The sequence below is a fragment of the Varanus komodoensis genome, unplaced genomic scaffold (genome assembly GCF_004798865.1).
Source record: "Varanus komodoensis strain SLA01 unplaced genomic scaffold, ASM479886v1 scaffold70, whole genome shotgun sequence".
Taxonomy (NCBI): domain Eukaryota; kingdom Metazoa; phylum Chordata; class Lepidosauria; order Squamata; family Varanidae; genus Varanus; species Varanus komodoensis.
In genome coordinates this window covers 2,783,496-2,799,874 of record NW_025336348.1, presented here as the reverse complement: position 1 = coordinate 2,799,874, position 16,379 = coordinate 2,783,496, and the positions used below count along the sequence as shown (strand labels likewise).

Sequence of the window (16,379 nt, the reverse complement as noted above, 5' to 3'; positions counted from 1 at the left end):
AATACATTGAGTTACAAACATAATAATATAAAATTAAAATTATCAGTATAAAATAAGTAAATAAATAATATAGGAGGAGAGAAGAGAAGGAAGAAGAAGTTGCCCTGGCCAGATCATATATTTTAACAATTAAAATGATGTTTAAATAAAAGGTCTTTACCTGGCGCCGAAAAACCAGTAACAACAGTGCCAGGCGGACCTCTTTGGGGAGTGAATTCCATAGGTTGGGCGCCACCGCAGAGAAAGCCCTCCTCCGAGTACTTACTCTCCTAATTTCTTTCATGGAGGGTACCTGGAGAAGGGACTCTCCCGCAGATCTCAAAGGGCGGTTGGGCATATACGGACGTAAGCGCTCGTTCAGGTAGCCAGGACCCAAGCCGTTTAGGTCTTTATAGGTCATAATCAACACCTTGAATTGGGCCCGGGCTTCAATGGGCAGCTTTAATTTCCAGGAAACAGGTAAGTAATCTAAAAGTATGTGTACATCTGAAAATATCAAAGAATATTCTCATTCAATGTTTATCAGAATTACACTTTCCATCCAAAAAGAGGAAATGGCTGGATGTTGCCAAAGATTGATTTAAAGAAGCCTTGGCAGTATTACACCTCCAGTATTTGATTGACCTGATAAACCTTTATTAACTAACATTGTGGCATAAATGTAGGGTAGAATTTTGTGGCATAAGACATAATCTAAGATCCATTGAAGCTTTGGCTATCAACTCGAAAGCAGGATTCCACTTCTGGAATGGAATAGGACTTTCCAGTCCTCTATTCCATTCCTCCTTTAGACCCAATGTTTCATATTTATTCACTGATAATAAATATTTATAGACATAGATTATGACTGGATGTAACTGGCCAGCCTCCGTAAGCATTTCTGATGACTGAAGGGACATTGAGACTAAAAATGCTGCAGAGCCAAACCTGGATTCTAGCAAATGTAATTATTGGTATTGCCGTTGAGCTACCGCAGACAAATCATACTGGCATACAAATCAGAAAATGACAGACTTCCCCATCTTCCCCCATTAATTGATTCAAAATAAAACAAAAAGCAAGTTGTCCATCCAGGTTTACTACAAGGGACTTTTTAACCATTTTTTTATATTTGGATTTTGGTATAAGGTCAATTTAGCATGAGAAAAAAAGAGTCGAACTATAATTGACATGTTAGTCTGCTGCTACTACCCCAGAAGTAGGAGAGACCCTATTTTTTCAAATGGCAGGAATCTAATGCCAACTACATGCTCAGAGGGTCAAGACAAAATTGACATGGTAAAAAATATAATCTGAGCAGAATAGACCAAAAATTAGGCTAGGTCAGCAAAGAAGCCTAATCCAGCTTCCCTAAGAGAAACCCTAGAAAAGTTTCAAAGATACTTGTAGCAGAGGGAAACCCTAGAAAAGTTTATAAAACAAAGATTTAAGTTTTTTAAAATATTTCCCAGGTATAAATAAAGAATCCCATGTAACACATAAACAATCTAGGTATGGAATTAATCTTTTGATCCTGATTTTATAATATAGGAGTAAAAATCAATTAGGTAGAAAGGGTTTTATACCATTCAATTGAAAACCTGTCCGGGTGATTCGTTGCTACTGAAGTTCCTAATTTCCATCATAATTTACTCTGCAAATACATGAAAACAAATGAATCTATATCCTACTCCAATTAGATCCCTGTTGTTTAGATCAGAATAAACCTTAACAATTGTAAATGTACTTCTATAGGGGAGGTCTTTAAAATGCTGTCATTTTATCTTTAATCAAACAAGTTATATTTCAGTGTTTCTGTTGTTCAAGACAGTGTGTCAAAATTTTACTGGAATGTTCCCTGTTCTCTCAATAACTGAATTTCTTCTGCTGGGAAAGAATATTATTCCACTTATGCTTAATGTTTGGTAACATTTGATAGAGCTGATCCCATGGTGAAATTGCAAACTGGGTTATAAGCCCTTTCTCTCAACTCTTCATTTAACAATGTTTGTTGCATTTTTTTATTCTTTTACAAAATGTAAGTAATGATTTGACCCCATAAAAGCTTTGCTGGCCTCTTGCTCAGGGGTACAAGAATCTATAGTGCCTGCATTGTTAAAAAAAAAAACTAAGAAAGCTCAGCAAAAATCCAATTTTTAAACCCCTCATCACTAAGAACCAAGCAGTAAAGCACCAAAGACCTGCAGGCCAAGGCAAATCTGAACATTAAAACTCCAAACAGACCAAGACATGCTGTGGGATTACCAATATTTCAATATTACATGTTTTAATTTGATTTATCAGCAATGTAGAGGCCAAAAAATAATCTAATCAAAGGCATTTCTGATGTACTGGAGAAATAAATGTATAATTACACTCACTAGGATGTAAAATGCCCCAAGCATCCAGCAAATCAAATTCAAACATAAAGGACCAGAGAGTAAGCCTCACCAGTATTTGGGGCTTGGAGGGGGGCAATACTCTGATCCAACTCAGGATGTAAAATCTCATTTAATCCCCCCACACATCCATCAAGCAATCACAGACAGTATCAATAAACCTGCCAAAACAATCATGAAACATAGTTACATACACAGTTCCCCAATGCCCTGCTTTCAAACTTATGGTGGCAGAGCTGTGCTGGATTTCGCAGCCTGTCCGCTATCACGTCTAATTTGGTCAAAACAAACCAATGAACAAGCAAACCTTGTGCCATGTTGTGATGAAAAGCACAAGTTGCAAGAGGAGGAACCACTCTTTCACATTTTGCTTCACTCATGAACTCTCAAAATAATGTTAGGTAAGGTACCATCTGTTAATCAAATCGCCAACCTGTGATCCAGGGAAGATAACACTGTCCAACTTCAGTCTGAAGGAATGCTTATTTTATTTTATTATATTATATTATCTAGACTCAAATCCAAGATGATGAAATGTAGAAGTCCCTACTTTGCCATTCTTTCTTTGGGTACTCTTGGACAATTTTGGTTCCTCATCTAGGGTTGGATGAATGGAATGTGTTTAATCCATGTTGCGTCCATTTGCACACGCATTGTGTGACTGTCCTGAGACTTTCTGCAATAGGACAGGATAGAAAGGCTTTAAATAAATAAATTCTTTACCAGTTCTGCCCTATCCTTCCAAGCCCTAGCCTTAACCCTTACACTGTCCTGTTTCCATACTGATCTTTACATAAAACCTAAACATTTGAAACAGCTCCTTTCAAATCATTCAAAGAATACATTGTGTTCATATTTCCTTTCTTTTACACTTGCAAGCTGCTTGGGTGAGTTAACAAATGCATGAGTGCTATGAAAATACTTGTGAAAATGTTTTCCAAGAAGTGGCTGCACAGGTGGATCTAATTCCTTACTAAATCACTCTTCATGGGAAAAATGATTTCCCACACAGTTGATCCAAGAGGTGACAGTTTATTATGGGTATGGCCACTTCCTGGAGCATTTTCACAAATATTTTGAATCTACATTGCATTCGCCTTTCTGCCTTCCATCTGTCCATCCATCCATCCGTCCTTCCTTCCTTCCTTTCTTGGCAGTCATGAGGCCACTGGAAAAGCAAATAGTGGAACAATGCAGTGGAAACATTTGTAGGGTGCAATTGTAGTCTGCAAAGTAAAAATCAAATCTGGGGAACAAGAGTTATTTAATCACAATTACAAGGCTTGGGACCACAGTACCTCTTAGAATGCTTCTTCCAGCCCATATGCATTAATCATGATGGTGACTTTACCACTATTTTTCCCAACTAAAAGTAAGAAGCAGCCAACAGTATCAATTATCACCTGATGAACTAGGAAAATAAGTATTGCTTGTGGAATAAAATCATAACCACCTTGAACCATGGTGATGTATCTGTTATGTAAACCTGCCCAACCCAGTCTTTTCTTAAGGAATCATCAAGGTTCAACATGTGGATTTCTTGTAGAAAATCAACCCCAGCATAAAGCTTTTTTTGTTAGAAAGCGTTCTCTTCTGCTGATTTAAATTCCTTAGCCCCTTGACATTGCATGAAATCAAATGAAACATTGAAAACAATGTAACATGATTATAGCCCTCCATACATACAAATCTTATTAATTTTACCTAGTTTATCTGCCCTAGAATGGTACAACATATTACTACAATACATTCCAGAGCACAACTCTCTATACCACTCAAACTAATTCCGTTATGTTAAACCCCACTAGGTCTAAAGAATCAGAAAGTATTAAAACAGTTGAAAATAAAAAGCCTAATAAAATAATGAAAAGCAAGTAACTCAAATAGTACTCACATCCTGTGTCCAATATAAAACACCAATAAATAAATCAATAAAATAAAATAAAACCCAACCCAACCCATAATGCTCTGGTAATCTGTGTGTCAGGACCACTGAAATGCATTCTATATGGGGCTTCCCTTGAAGAAGCCTTAGAAGCTTAAGTTGTAGAAGCCAGATTAATAACTGGAACCTGTCGGTCCAAACACAAAAGACTAGTCCTGGCTCACTTCCATTGTTTACTTGTAAATTTCAGGCCCAACTGAAGGTGCTACTTTTAACCTGTAAAGCCTTACATGGCTTGGGACCACAATACCTGTCAGAGCACCTCTCACAGCCGTAATCCACTCAGACGCTATATATAACCACTGGAGCCTTCCTATGAGTGCTAACTCAAAGGGAGGCTTGGAGAGTGACAGGTAGGATGGCTTTCTTTGTGGTGTCTCCCCCCCCCCCCATCTGGAAAAACCTTCCCACTGTGGCCTGTCAGGCACCAAACTTGTCATCTTTTTGACAGCTCTTTATACCTATGTCTTTAAAAATTTACTTGGCTACCCAGGGCTTGAGTGGATTGCTCATCCCAGGTGTTTCTATAGGGGCATTTTCACTGTGTGCCTTACCTGTTTAAAACATGTTAATATTTCCTTGATTTTATGATATATTTATTGCATTTTATTGCATTGTTTTTATGGATCGTTGTAAAGTGCCCAGAGAGTTTCAGCTATGGCATGGAACAGAAACAAAACAAATAACTCAAAACTAAACAAAAATAGAGTATAAGAAAAGAAACACTACAACTTCATGTTTTGTGTGCTGGTCTCCTCCTCTCTAGCCCTTCCTGCCCATAAAAGAAATAAAAAGCAAAGGTGCAAAAGGGAAAAGTGTATTTTGAAAAGAAATGATGGCATCAATAATAGTAGAGATTTGCCCCTCTGCTCACATAATGCACCTTTTAAATCTGTGGTTCAGATTCAGAATTAGAAGAATATTTAGCGGAAATGCCAAGGCCACCTAACCTGGGGAAGAACTGGGCCAAGGAGAACCAGCCATTTTCAAGTTCCATCGGAAATTCGGTTCAGCATTCTGAAGTGGGTGGGGGTGAAGTGAACTTCATCAGTCCAGTTGGATGGCATCGGTAAATGGGCAGACCAGTTGAGGAGTCCCAGACGTTCTTGGTGACTGGCCCATAAGCAACAAGAACTGCCTTTAAGGGGAAGAAGAGAGGGAGGAGAGACAGGCAGTTTTGTTTTCCTAAAAGCCAGTGTGTTAGCTTCACTTGTGTCTGTATTGACTTCTGTAATACTTTGTATTTGGTATTACAAAGCCAGCCTGTCTGGCCAGCTTTAACTTGATGACAACTTAATTTAAAAGGCTTATATCCTTGGAAGGGTGAGGGACAGAAGACTGTCAAGCAATGATGCTGATGATAATGGTGGTGATACCCTGATTTTAGCAAGGTTTTAGCAATGCTGTTTCTATATTTTAGCTACCTTGGGAATATGATTTCTAAAAGAAATGCATAGACAAACAGCATCTTCATAATGTGTGGTGTTCAGCTTCCATAAATCATATTTCATCAATCTTAAAGCAGCTGCTCTCTCGGAAAGTTCATTTTTTAATCTTAAAATGTGATGCTTGCTCCCTCCTGCAAAGTGTACAGATTTGTGTATAGATTTTTATTGTAGCCCCACACACGTTTCATCATGATGCCATTCACAGACTGGTAGCAACAGGTAGGGCCTTAGGAGAAGAGCATTCCTGCCTCTGCCCAGTATTATTGCTTGTATTTTGAGGACAAAAACTAGGTATGTTGTACTGAAGTAAAAAAAAATATTTGTAACCTGAAGAGGAAACATAAGTGCTGCTCATTTTCATGGCTAGTTATATTTTGAATTACTGAAAGAGAGTTCTTGTTTCAGCATAATTTCATACCAAACCTTACCAAGAAACATGCCAAGCCATCGAGCCCAAGTTGCACCTCGGTACCCGGAAGGCTATCGAACCCTCCCAAGGAACACCAAAACCAGGCCAGGGAGCATCTGCAGCGTGACCCCTTCCATTTACGACAAGACCCTTGGATCGCTGCCCGCTGAGGACAAAAGGCGATCTATGCGCGACGACACCATGTGGCAACTCTATGAATGGCAACAGCGGCAGTTTTACAATAAGCAAACCACTCTGACTAGACACGGTACTTTAAGTAGTCCCAAAACCATGATTAATATATCTGATCAAGCGATGCATTTGATTCCCACATCACCTTCCCATGGTTCAATAGCAGGTTTCCAAGGATACTCCCCCCAGAGGAACTACAGGTCGGAAGTGTCGTCGCCGGTGCAAAGAGGAGATGCTACCATCGACCGCAGACACAGGCCGCATCATGCAAAGGTGAGAATTTGGTTTCCTAAAGTTACTCCAGGGCCTTTTGCAGCAATGAAATGTTCAGTGTAACTTGGATCTAGTCTTACGATAGTGTGTTGATACCATGCAGCTCACAAAAGAAATAACAAATATAATGCAGCCACTTCAGAAGAGCCACCTAGAGAGCTCTGACTTGTACATCCAGGCAGCACAAAGAACCAGTCCTTAACTGACTGAGCACAGGTGCTTCATGCAGTATATTTTCAGGAACTGCTCTCGCCCCTGGAGCAGTAGTGCTGGTTTTCTTATCCATCTCTTTCCTTCCTGCAGATGCAGCATCCCCTCTTAGCTGCTCTTACACTCTTAATCCCATAGACGCTCAAGGATGCCACAACACTCTTAGCCAGAATTGCTTCTCTGGTTCCCCATTCTAAACCTCTGCAGTATTGCACTGCGCTAATGCGCCATGTTAATATGTCCTTGGCAGAGATATAACCTGTGATTTCCAAATTACAGTACATGCTATTTGTATCTAATCCCTTTCCTCCCAGAAGCTCATTATTGTTGTGAACAGGTCTCTCTCTTCTCTTCTCTTCTCTCCACTCCAGCAGACTCAGATGAAACTTCAGAAGCACAGTCTTTTATTAAAGTTAATAGGTTACAAACCAGTGTAAATCAAAGCCAAGTCCCTCTTTGCGATGTGAGAAGTATCTGCCCCTGCAAAGAGTTGTATCCAAACTGAAACGACCCTCCTTTCTTCCTTTCCAAAACAATTGGGACTCTACCGTCACGAGGGCTCCTGCTGCTTAAGGGCTGGACAATGGGAGTGCCAGACGCATCATAACCGGGCCACTCATTTTGGTAGCCTCGAAACTGCAAAGGCATCTGCCCAAATTTGCCCTTCCTTAGAACTGAATGAATCTCTCAGAGCAGACTAATGTGCAACCATGATCCCATTTCATCCTTACTGCTGGCCATGTACCGCTGGGGGTCATGAGGAAGGGAGAAGGAATCAAGTCACTATCTATTTATTTATATACCACTTTTTCCACAACGCATGGCGTGCAAGACAATTCACAGAACAAATACAATTGTCATAATTATAGCATTACCTTAATTACAGTGCATTTAAAACACCAACATTTAAAATAAGCATAAAGCATACCAGGAAGTCTGTTGTTACTTCTGCTAATTTCATTTCTATACCACCCAAGCCCTCTGGGTGGTTCACAACAATTCGTAAAAGTACAAGCCACAATGACTTTTTTAACAATATACAAAATGTAAAGCAATTTAAGAGCTATTTTAATACCAAACTAGACCTGTTTTAGTCCATTAAAGGTGTTTTTAACCTGGTGCCAAAAAGATGACAGAGTTGGTGCCGGGCTGTATAGGTTAAAACCAGCGATTCATGGGAGGTTTGGTAGCATACAAACAGCCAGTGGACACAGGCCAGAACTAGTTGTGCATGTTCTGACCCACTGGTTCCACTTATTAGATTGGCTGCCACATTTTACACAAGTTGCACTATTTTCAAGGGCAGCCCCAAATAGGGTGCATTGCAGGAATCCAAGTTAGAGGCTAGAAGCACTTAGATTACTGGAACCAGAGCATTCCTGTCCAGATAGTGGGCTAGCTGAGCTACCAGCCAAACCTGGTAGAAGGCATTCCAGAATTAGATCCAGAAGGAGCTCCAGGCTGCAACCCTGTGTCTTCAAGATGAATACGACCCCATGAGAACAGGAAGCAGTGACTTCCACGTGAGCACACTCGGCTGATCTGGGTTCCCCCTGCTCAGCCCACACCCAGATCCCAGCCCTCCATAGTTCAGTACTGAACTTACCTGCTTGTTAGCAGAGTGTCTTTGCGAAGGAAGCAGCTCCATCTGGCTGCTTCTTTTATATCCCTCATGTATTATTTACTGCTATAAAATGAAGCACTCAGTTGGGGCCTTAATAGCATGAGTCATGTGATTGTGATTTTATTACCTTATTTAAAGATAAGGGTTGTTATGTTCCTTTATGTTATATGTTGATTTTTCATTTCTTGGTACCTTGAGTTCCTAATAGAATTAAGTTTCCAGCATGAATGAATGAATGAATGAATGAACCTTATTACTTAGAGTGCTTTCTAGGCCTCTGGATTTTCTGACATTTGCAACGTTTGAGATGAAAGTTCTGCTGTTTCAGTGTATTTGAACTGACAAGTTATTAACTAGCACCTTCACTTTGGATACCTTTCATAAACCCTAAGTTGACTTGGAAAATCATATTTAAAATATCACACTTAACCTTTGGTTCTAAAAGCTTTGACAGGCATCCTGAATTATAGAGAACTTTTTGTTGTTTTTTCCCCCCATAGCAGCATGTCTTTGTGCCTGACAGAAGGTCGATGCCAGCAGGTCTGAATGTACAGCCTATTACTCCCCAGAGCTTGCAAGGCAAAACCGTGAGTGGCATTTTTATATTTAGCCCATCATTTTTTATTTAAGAACAACCCATAAAATACAACATGCAGCACAATGGCTATTCTGATTGCAGAACATGTATTAAATGCTTTTTCCATTTTTGCTTATTTCAATAAATAAAGAGTTTCCTTTCAACAGGTCGAACCTAGTTAGAGGTATTAAATTTTGCAAGGGTACTCCGCTGCTTTTTATTTTTATCTTTTTAGTTTAAATGTCATTGTACCTTATAGTTTCATTCAGGAAATAATTGGGTTTTGACCCATGTTAAGTATTTTACCTTGGACAACAGCAAAATACCTTTAAGATTTTACTGTTGCTCATTTCACAGATTGACCCATCATTAGGTTAATTCAATTGTGGAGGGAAAATACCAATTACTGGAGCTTTTCATTACTACAGAGCGGAAGTCATAGCTCGAAAATTGGCGCTGTAGGCAGTTTGTTATACATTGTGGTACCTTATGAAAAGAAACTATCTACCAGCTAATTGCACATTTTTATTCACATCATTAAAAGGATTTTACTGTTCAGTACCTATGATTTAATTCATGGATTACAGATCTGAACAAACTTTTTTGAAACGTTCTTAGCTCAGCCATGGCTACTTTTATTAATTGTAACTGTAATCTCTTCTGGGCCATGTTTTTCTATTGATTCCTGAATAATGTTTGTCCGCATGATACACCAGTTAAAGGGGGGGATTTAAGTGAGTTATTGTGAAACTTGGTAGTGCTGAAAGATACGAAAATGCTTGGCTCCCTCTGCTGGACTGTGTTAAGCATAGCCTCAGTTGCTAAAACCATTTATTTTCGCTAAGGAATTTATTCAGTTGTGTGTTTTTATTATGAAATCCAGCAACTTGTGGCTCACCGAAGAAACAAAAAACAAAACCATTAAAACCCCTATTCCAAAGCTTAGTAGAGCAGTGATTGTATATATGTCTTCATTCACCTGGGCTGCCTGTTTTTTGTATATTGAAAAGTTTATCATGTGCGAATACTGAGTCATCAGGAGAAGTCTTGGGTGTATTACAGATCACAGAGGCCCTACATATGTCAAGCTACACAGTCAGAGCACCTGTGTCTACATCAGAGGTGCATCACAGAAAAGTTATTTTATGTGCCATGGTAGCTGTAGTTAATGGGAAGCTTTTGATAGACGTACCAGCAGCTCAGCTTATAGGAAGTGCTAGAATCTAAGAATGTAATAGTAAATATGCATTAGGCATATAAAGGGAGCCATTGAAATGGAGAATTCCATTGTAAAGGCACTCTTAGCAAACAGGTAAATTCAGTATTGCACTGTGGGAACATGGGATCCAGGTGCAGATGGAACAGGGGGAACTAAAGAAAACAAATACAACAAGAGATAAGTTATTTCCTCACTGGACCGAGGAAATGAAAGATGCCGTGCATTGTGAGAAGGAGCCAAGTATAAGATTTGGGTGAGAGGAAGCAGTGAAAAGCTAGAATGGTTCACAGCAGTAGATACTGGTGGGAACAAAGGGAAGATTCTAATTGGTCCTTTACTCCAAGTCTTTGCATAGGATCCTTTTGAAATGGCCATAATGTCAGAAACACATGATTTATTGAAGAGCATTCGCTCTATGTGTAGTGAAGCCACTGTTTCAAAAAGCAGAAGAACCACTATCCATGTGATTGCAGGTTTCTGGGCCAGAGACATGGCACTCCCCCAGATTATGTTTCCACTTACGCTCTTGGCGTCAATTATTTCATCCTTGATTTTCAAGCAACAAGACCTTCCTTTTGTATCTTCAAGTTAATTAAAATGATTGATTGGTCAAACAAAAATCTTCTGAGGTATGTTTGGGGAAATGACCTTCAAAAAGACCTAGCTGTTTCCAAAGAGGAAAAAGTAGAAAGTTGTTTATGCAATCTATCAAATTGTACAGTGTGTTTTTACACTGCTTGCTGTTTGTACAAGGTTTTGCTTTTAAAAAATATAGCAGTCTTTGCCACTTCTTTCACCAGACTTTGAATACATTGCCCAGATGCTATCGTTTGTTTCTGCAGCTTCCAATTCCTTGATGTATTTATTTACAGTATTTGTACTGCTCCGTATTTAGGCAGATTCTGGAGTGATGGTCGTAAAAAGCTAAAACAGATTAAAGGATAAAAGCAATGCATTAAATAAAAGGAATATTATGGAATGAAGATGTTTTCCGTATTGCTGCCTGCCTGATTTCCAGAGGCAGGGAATTCTAGAGCAAGGGGGCTATCCACACCAAAGGCTCTTCTCCTGGTGGACTCCAGTTAGGCCATGGATCCATATGTAACCACTAGTAGAATGACCTCAATTGCCTGAGTAGGTTGGTATGACACACAAAACCTACCAAGCAAATTTGGTATGTACCGCCTCTATAAACTCTTCGTAAGTGCCTGCTTGTTTCCTAACCACCATGTTACTGGCCTGTGGCTACATTTGCACACCGTGGTTTAAGTGCGATGCACAAATGTTGCAATGAGCCACACAACTATGGTAAACAGTAGCTGTGGTTAGTTTCAATCCAGACAGCTTCAGAAAGCACGATTTGAGGTTGACTGACTTGAAATAAGCAAAGTTCGTGTGAATTATAGTTTGTCAGTTTTTTAAGCAACAGCAGAATTATCCAGACTACTTTTTCTGGGCATATGGAAAAAGGGGAGGAACATGAAAGTCCAAGATTCACCGCAGATTGTTCCTCCTTATCTGTGTAGTATTCAGTGATCGTTTGGCGTGACACCAGATTTTAAAGTCATGCCATCTGAGTTTCAGAAGCTTCTCAGGGTTAAGATTCTTCTTATCACTTAGTTTTAGTGAGACTTTTGGCAAGGTGTTACTTACTTCAAAGGGTTTAATGCAGTTTGGATGCAGTCAGCATGATCAAAAGAGTATATGAATCTGAAGTTTTGTTCGGGACAAGGCTTAACCTATTTTCTACTCTTTGGCTTCTCACACGATACTCCTTCAGCCAGAGGAGCTCACGCTGCTGCTTATAAAGCTGAGAAGGCAGCAAGCTGAACTGAGTAGTATCCGGGAACACACATTAGCCCAACTCATGCAACTAAAACTTGAGGCCAGCAGTCCAAAGGTCAGCTATGAAGTGATGTTCATCATGTGCCATCTTCACTAATCCTTAGCCATTCATTAATCCAAGCTTGCATTGTGCCATTGGTGCCACCTTTCTCTAATGTAGATCCTTTCTAGAGTGTCATTCTTGTTGGGCATCTGTAGAAGTCTGCTATCAACCCTTTGAGTCCTGATGTGGATGTTGAATGCATTACAATCAAAACAGAAATAGAAATGCATTCTGATAAGTTGCTTTATAATTGAATCCAAAATTTGCAAGTGAGATTACACATGAATCTGAAGCCAAAGAAGATATCCACTGTGATAAATATGATCTACCATGGCAATTTCATTCTGTTTTCTCCTCACTGAAATGTTTTGGAAATGGTATTTAGAAGCAGGAAAAGTACATGCGCATCAAAGGGTTTATAGTTATTCATGTAAATTCAACATGACCATGAGGGTTTATCTTCATTTCATTTTAATGTTAAGATACAGTTTTTGTAGCTAACTTTACTAAATCAGCAATCACAAACTAATGCTTTATTAAACAGACATATCTTTGGTTATATTTTCACTTTCTTCTATTACTGAAATACTGATTTGCTCTTCAAAGTGCTAATTTAAATTCTAAGAACAAAATTTAAGGTAGTTTTCTCTTAGATTCTGTGCTTTGTGGCAGCTTTTTGTTGAAGAAATATGCAAATATGAACGAAAAATGGTTGCAGTTAGAACTTGTCATTCTTTTTCATTTCCAACTGACTGTCTCACATCTTCATGTCTGTCCCTTTCTTCCCTTCTTCCTCTTTGAATGCTGGTTGCTAGAATGAGATTCTTTCTCACCACCTTCAAAGGAATGCCATATATTTGGATCATCAGGTGGGGTTCATAGCTTACTCTTGTACCTTTTATGTCTAGTGATATCTTGACTCTGTTGTTCAAACTTTTTGATGGTGGTATCCCACTCAAGGTTCACAGGGCAGGCGGCAGCAGTGTTCCCCCCTAGGGTAAATAGAACAATTTTAGTTGCCAAGAAGACATGCCTTATTTCCATCAACTGGCTTACTAAACAGAGTATAACATTCATGATTCAATATTTGATTAGAGTCACTCATTTACATGAACACTTTAAATGTGGAATGCAAGCTGATTTTTTAAAGAATACTACTTAAATAGACTACAATTTTCATCCCAGTAATTTTTCCACATCTCTACATTCTAAATAAATGCTAACATTTAACTTAAGGCATAAGCTATACTTCCCGTATTCATTGTTTTTAACAAAAAAAAAAATCCCTGAAAGAAAACATTCACAGAATTAAACAAAAAATTGAATATCTAGCCATTATCTTTTGCACCTATGCAGTGGCTAGCACAGGAGTTGCGTTCTTTCTTGACTTACTCTGCTTCTTTATCTGGATCCTGAATGAGCACGTATTTGCGTTGACATGCCACTGATGGTACAGTCCATCGTAGCTGCACAGAGGGAAGGTCCAACACCAAGACGTATTAGATCCCCATGTAAATAGTAAGCACGGCCAATTTAGCGATCCACTGCGCAGGCCCAACTCCAGGTATTTTGGCAGCCCATTGGATACGCCAGCACCCATCCTTTTCTCCCTTTTCCCAGCAAGTGCCCCCTCTCTCCTTGTCTTTCACATCTTCAGCCGCCGCCGCCACAGCACAGTCATTTCTGCTCCGCTCCACACTCCCCTGCAGTGTGGGACCATCCCCTGCGTCCAGCTCTGTGCCCCACTTGGGAGGGGAGCTGGCTTAAAGCAAGGCAATCTGGTTGAAGTGACCCTGGAGATGACCTTTGGCATGGCAGCACTGGTGAACTTCTGGGCCACCTTACCCAGAGAACCTCCCTTCCTGCATGGCATTTGGCCAGGTGGGCTCTTTGGGAAGCTGCACTGACCACTTTCTCCTGCATCCTTTGAAGCAGCCAGTGGGGCTTCCCCGAAAGCCTGCCACCTGCTCTTTTCCGTGGTCTCTGTGCAATCGCACATATGGGCTTTGCCGCACAGCACAGGGCCTGGATCAGAGGGGAAATACTTCCATAGCTAAGCAATCACAGAGTGGGCGAGAGCCCCATCCCGCCCCTTCTGGAAGTCTGGGTAAAAGCGGGATTGCTCAGTTCCTTTTCGACTGCTCACCTGATGCCTAGCTCTGAGCTAGGCTGGATATTAGGCCGGCAACACTCCAGTGAACAATGCTGAGTAGATCTCCCGGTGTGGAGAGCAACTAGTGCCAGGCAGACCAGCATCTTGCTCTGAAAACCCCTAAGGGTTCAGCGCTGGCCCGCCACTTCAGCAAGCAGGGCAGATTACCCTCCCAGCAGTAGGGGGACTTATGGCTGTGGCCCTCTGAGCACTGGTAGGAAGGAAGAGAAGCCAGAGTACCTTTGTCGCTAATTTCACCACCATGTGTCTGCATCTGCCACCTTCGGGGGGTCCTTTGGCTCCCCCAGAATTCTGCACCTGGGGCAGCTTGAACCCCCTTTAAGGCTTAGCTCATTCCTGTGACCTGGGCAGTGCTTGTAGGTTCAGATTTCTCAGAACCCGCCAAGACATGGAAATTAGGCCCATTAAATCACACATTAATTTGGCCTGCCATTGCAGGGGAAGGCGAAGCGTCCTTGTCCGTTCTGTGTTTCTATTGGAATGCCCACTGTGTTTTCAATTTGAGCAAACAGTATTTATTTTAACTTATTTTGGTCTTCCGTGGAGCTTTAGCAGCTATACTGCACACACAATTCTGGTGCAAACTGGTGCTACAATCCTCAAATTTTCCCAGTAATTCTCTGTAGAATTATCTCTTTGAATCAGTACTGGAATTGTTAAAACAAAGAACACTAAATCCTTAAGACTGCAGTTGTCTTTCTGTCTCTGCTTGACAGCTAGAATCTTAATAGCATAGAGTTCAATAGAATAGCCCCCGGCTAGGGAAATGATTAACAGTTTTTCTAAGAGCTAATCTCTCTCCACTTCTGCTAATCAAAAAAGAAAACAAAGGCAAATTCACTGGAATGAATGAAATCTCAGGTACTGTACTGAATGTTCAACACTTTATTTCAGAAAAACCCTGTGAGTTATAATTGACTCCAGCTAATTTTGGTGAGCAACACAGCTCTGTTCTCCAGGAGCTTATATTTATGCTGTCCCGAGGCCCATAAGATGCTTAACCTGCTTTGGAAGCAGTGCCCAAGAATTTCAATGGGACATGCAAGAGAAATGCCTGCTGTTGGAAAAAGCAGACACACACACACTCTCCCGTGTTCCCCACTCATGATTAATGGGTGCCTCCATCACATTCAGGTGGAAAATGAGCTCCAGATGTGGAGCCTGGCAGAGTGGCAGATCCACTGCAGCTTTGCTGGCTGGGCTGCAGAAATAGTAGGCTTTCTTCCTCTCCAGTCCCCATTATCTTGTACCACTTTTTGAGAGCTCGAGGTTATATCTGGAGAGGCGATGTGGTGTGGTGTTGAGAGTGCTGGACTGGGCCTCCACAAGTCTGGGTCCCAGTGCTTACTGGGTAAGTTTGGGCCAGTTGCTGACTCCCAGCCGCACCATAGGACTGTTGGGAGGAGACTGTGTGAGCTGCCTTGGGTTCCTTGCAGGAAAAAAGTTGGTGTGTATATATAATAAAATAAATATATTACCCAGTGGCAATAACTAATTGCCTTCTAAGTCAGTAGAATACTCAGTCCCATTGTTAAGAGCAACCCACAAACTGCTCGCCATCGTAAGTCTAAATGTCAGTTGTCATATTTCTTGGATCTTATTTAAATGCACACAGCATACGCTGAAATCTGTGCAACACACATCCGATCCCCAGTGCAGACAGACCTGGAGCATCTCGCTAATGAAATCTGCACTGGCAAAGAAAAAAGGATTTGCTACTGAAAATCAGCTGCGAACCACTGCGAGGCACTGCGTAGGCCAAATGCAGCTTGCTTTCAAACTAAATTGGAGCAGTGTGGTGTTCTGTGGGGATTTGCCAACAAAAACGGCAGCAAGTCAAGGCTCTCGGAGCAGGAGCATGGTCTGTGACGGAGAAGGAAGTGTCTGGGGACAACTATTGCTCTCTAACCCCCTGAAGTCTGTCCCCTCTGCTATAAAGGCTCCATTCTCCAAGCATTCATCCTTCTTCCATTTCAGTCGGGCTTATAAGCTCTACTTGAAAGAATGGGTGGTGTTCAGAAACTGTTTGGTCCCTACTTCCTG

The 16,379-nt window shown here is 40.8% G+C and overlaps 1 protein-coding gene across 17 annotated transcripts in view; it reads left to right on the top strand.

The window, feature by feature from the left end:
• The window catches only part of PLEKHA5 (pleckstrin homology domain containing A5), a 210,086-nt gene that overhangs the window by 162,936 nt on the left and 30,771 nt on the right, over nt 1–16,379 (top strand). For 6 of the 17 annotated variants that reach the window (XM_044452175.1, XM_044452168.1, XM_044452186.1 and 3 more), the window contains 4 exons: nt 6,177–6,645; nt 8,980–9,066; nt 12,056–12,175; nt 12,979–13,032. In XM_044452175.1, the coding sequence (XP_044308110.1) occupies nt 6,177–6,645; nt 8,980–9,066; nt 12,056–12,175; nt 12,979–13,032 (730 nt within the window). The remainder of the gene's footprint in view (nt 1–6,176; nt 6,646–8,979; nt 9,067–12,055; nt 12,176–12,978; nt 13,033–16,379) is intronic. The other 11 variants (XR_006416817.1, XM_044452178.1, XM_044452172.1 and 8 more) reach the window with 6 other exon arrangements.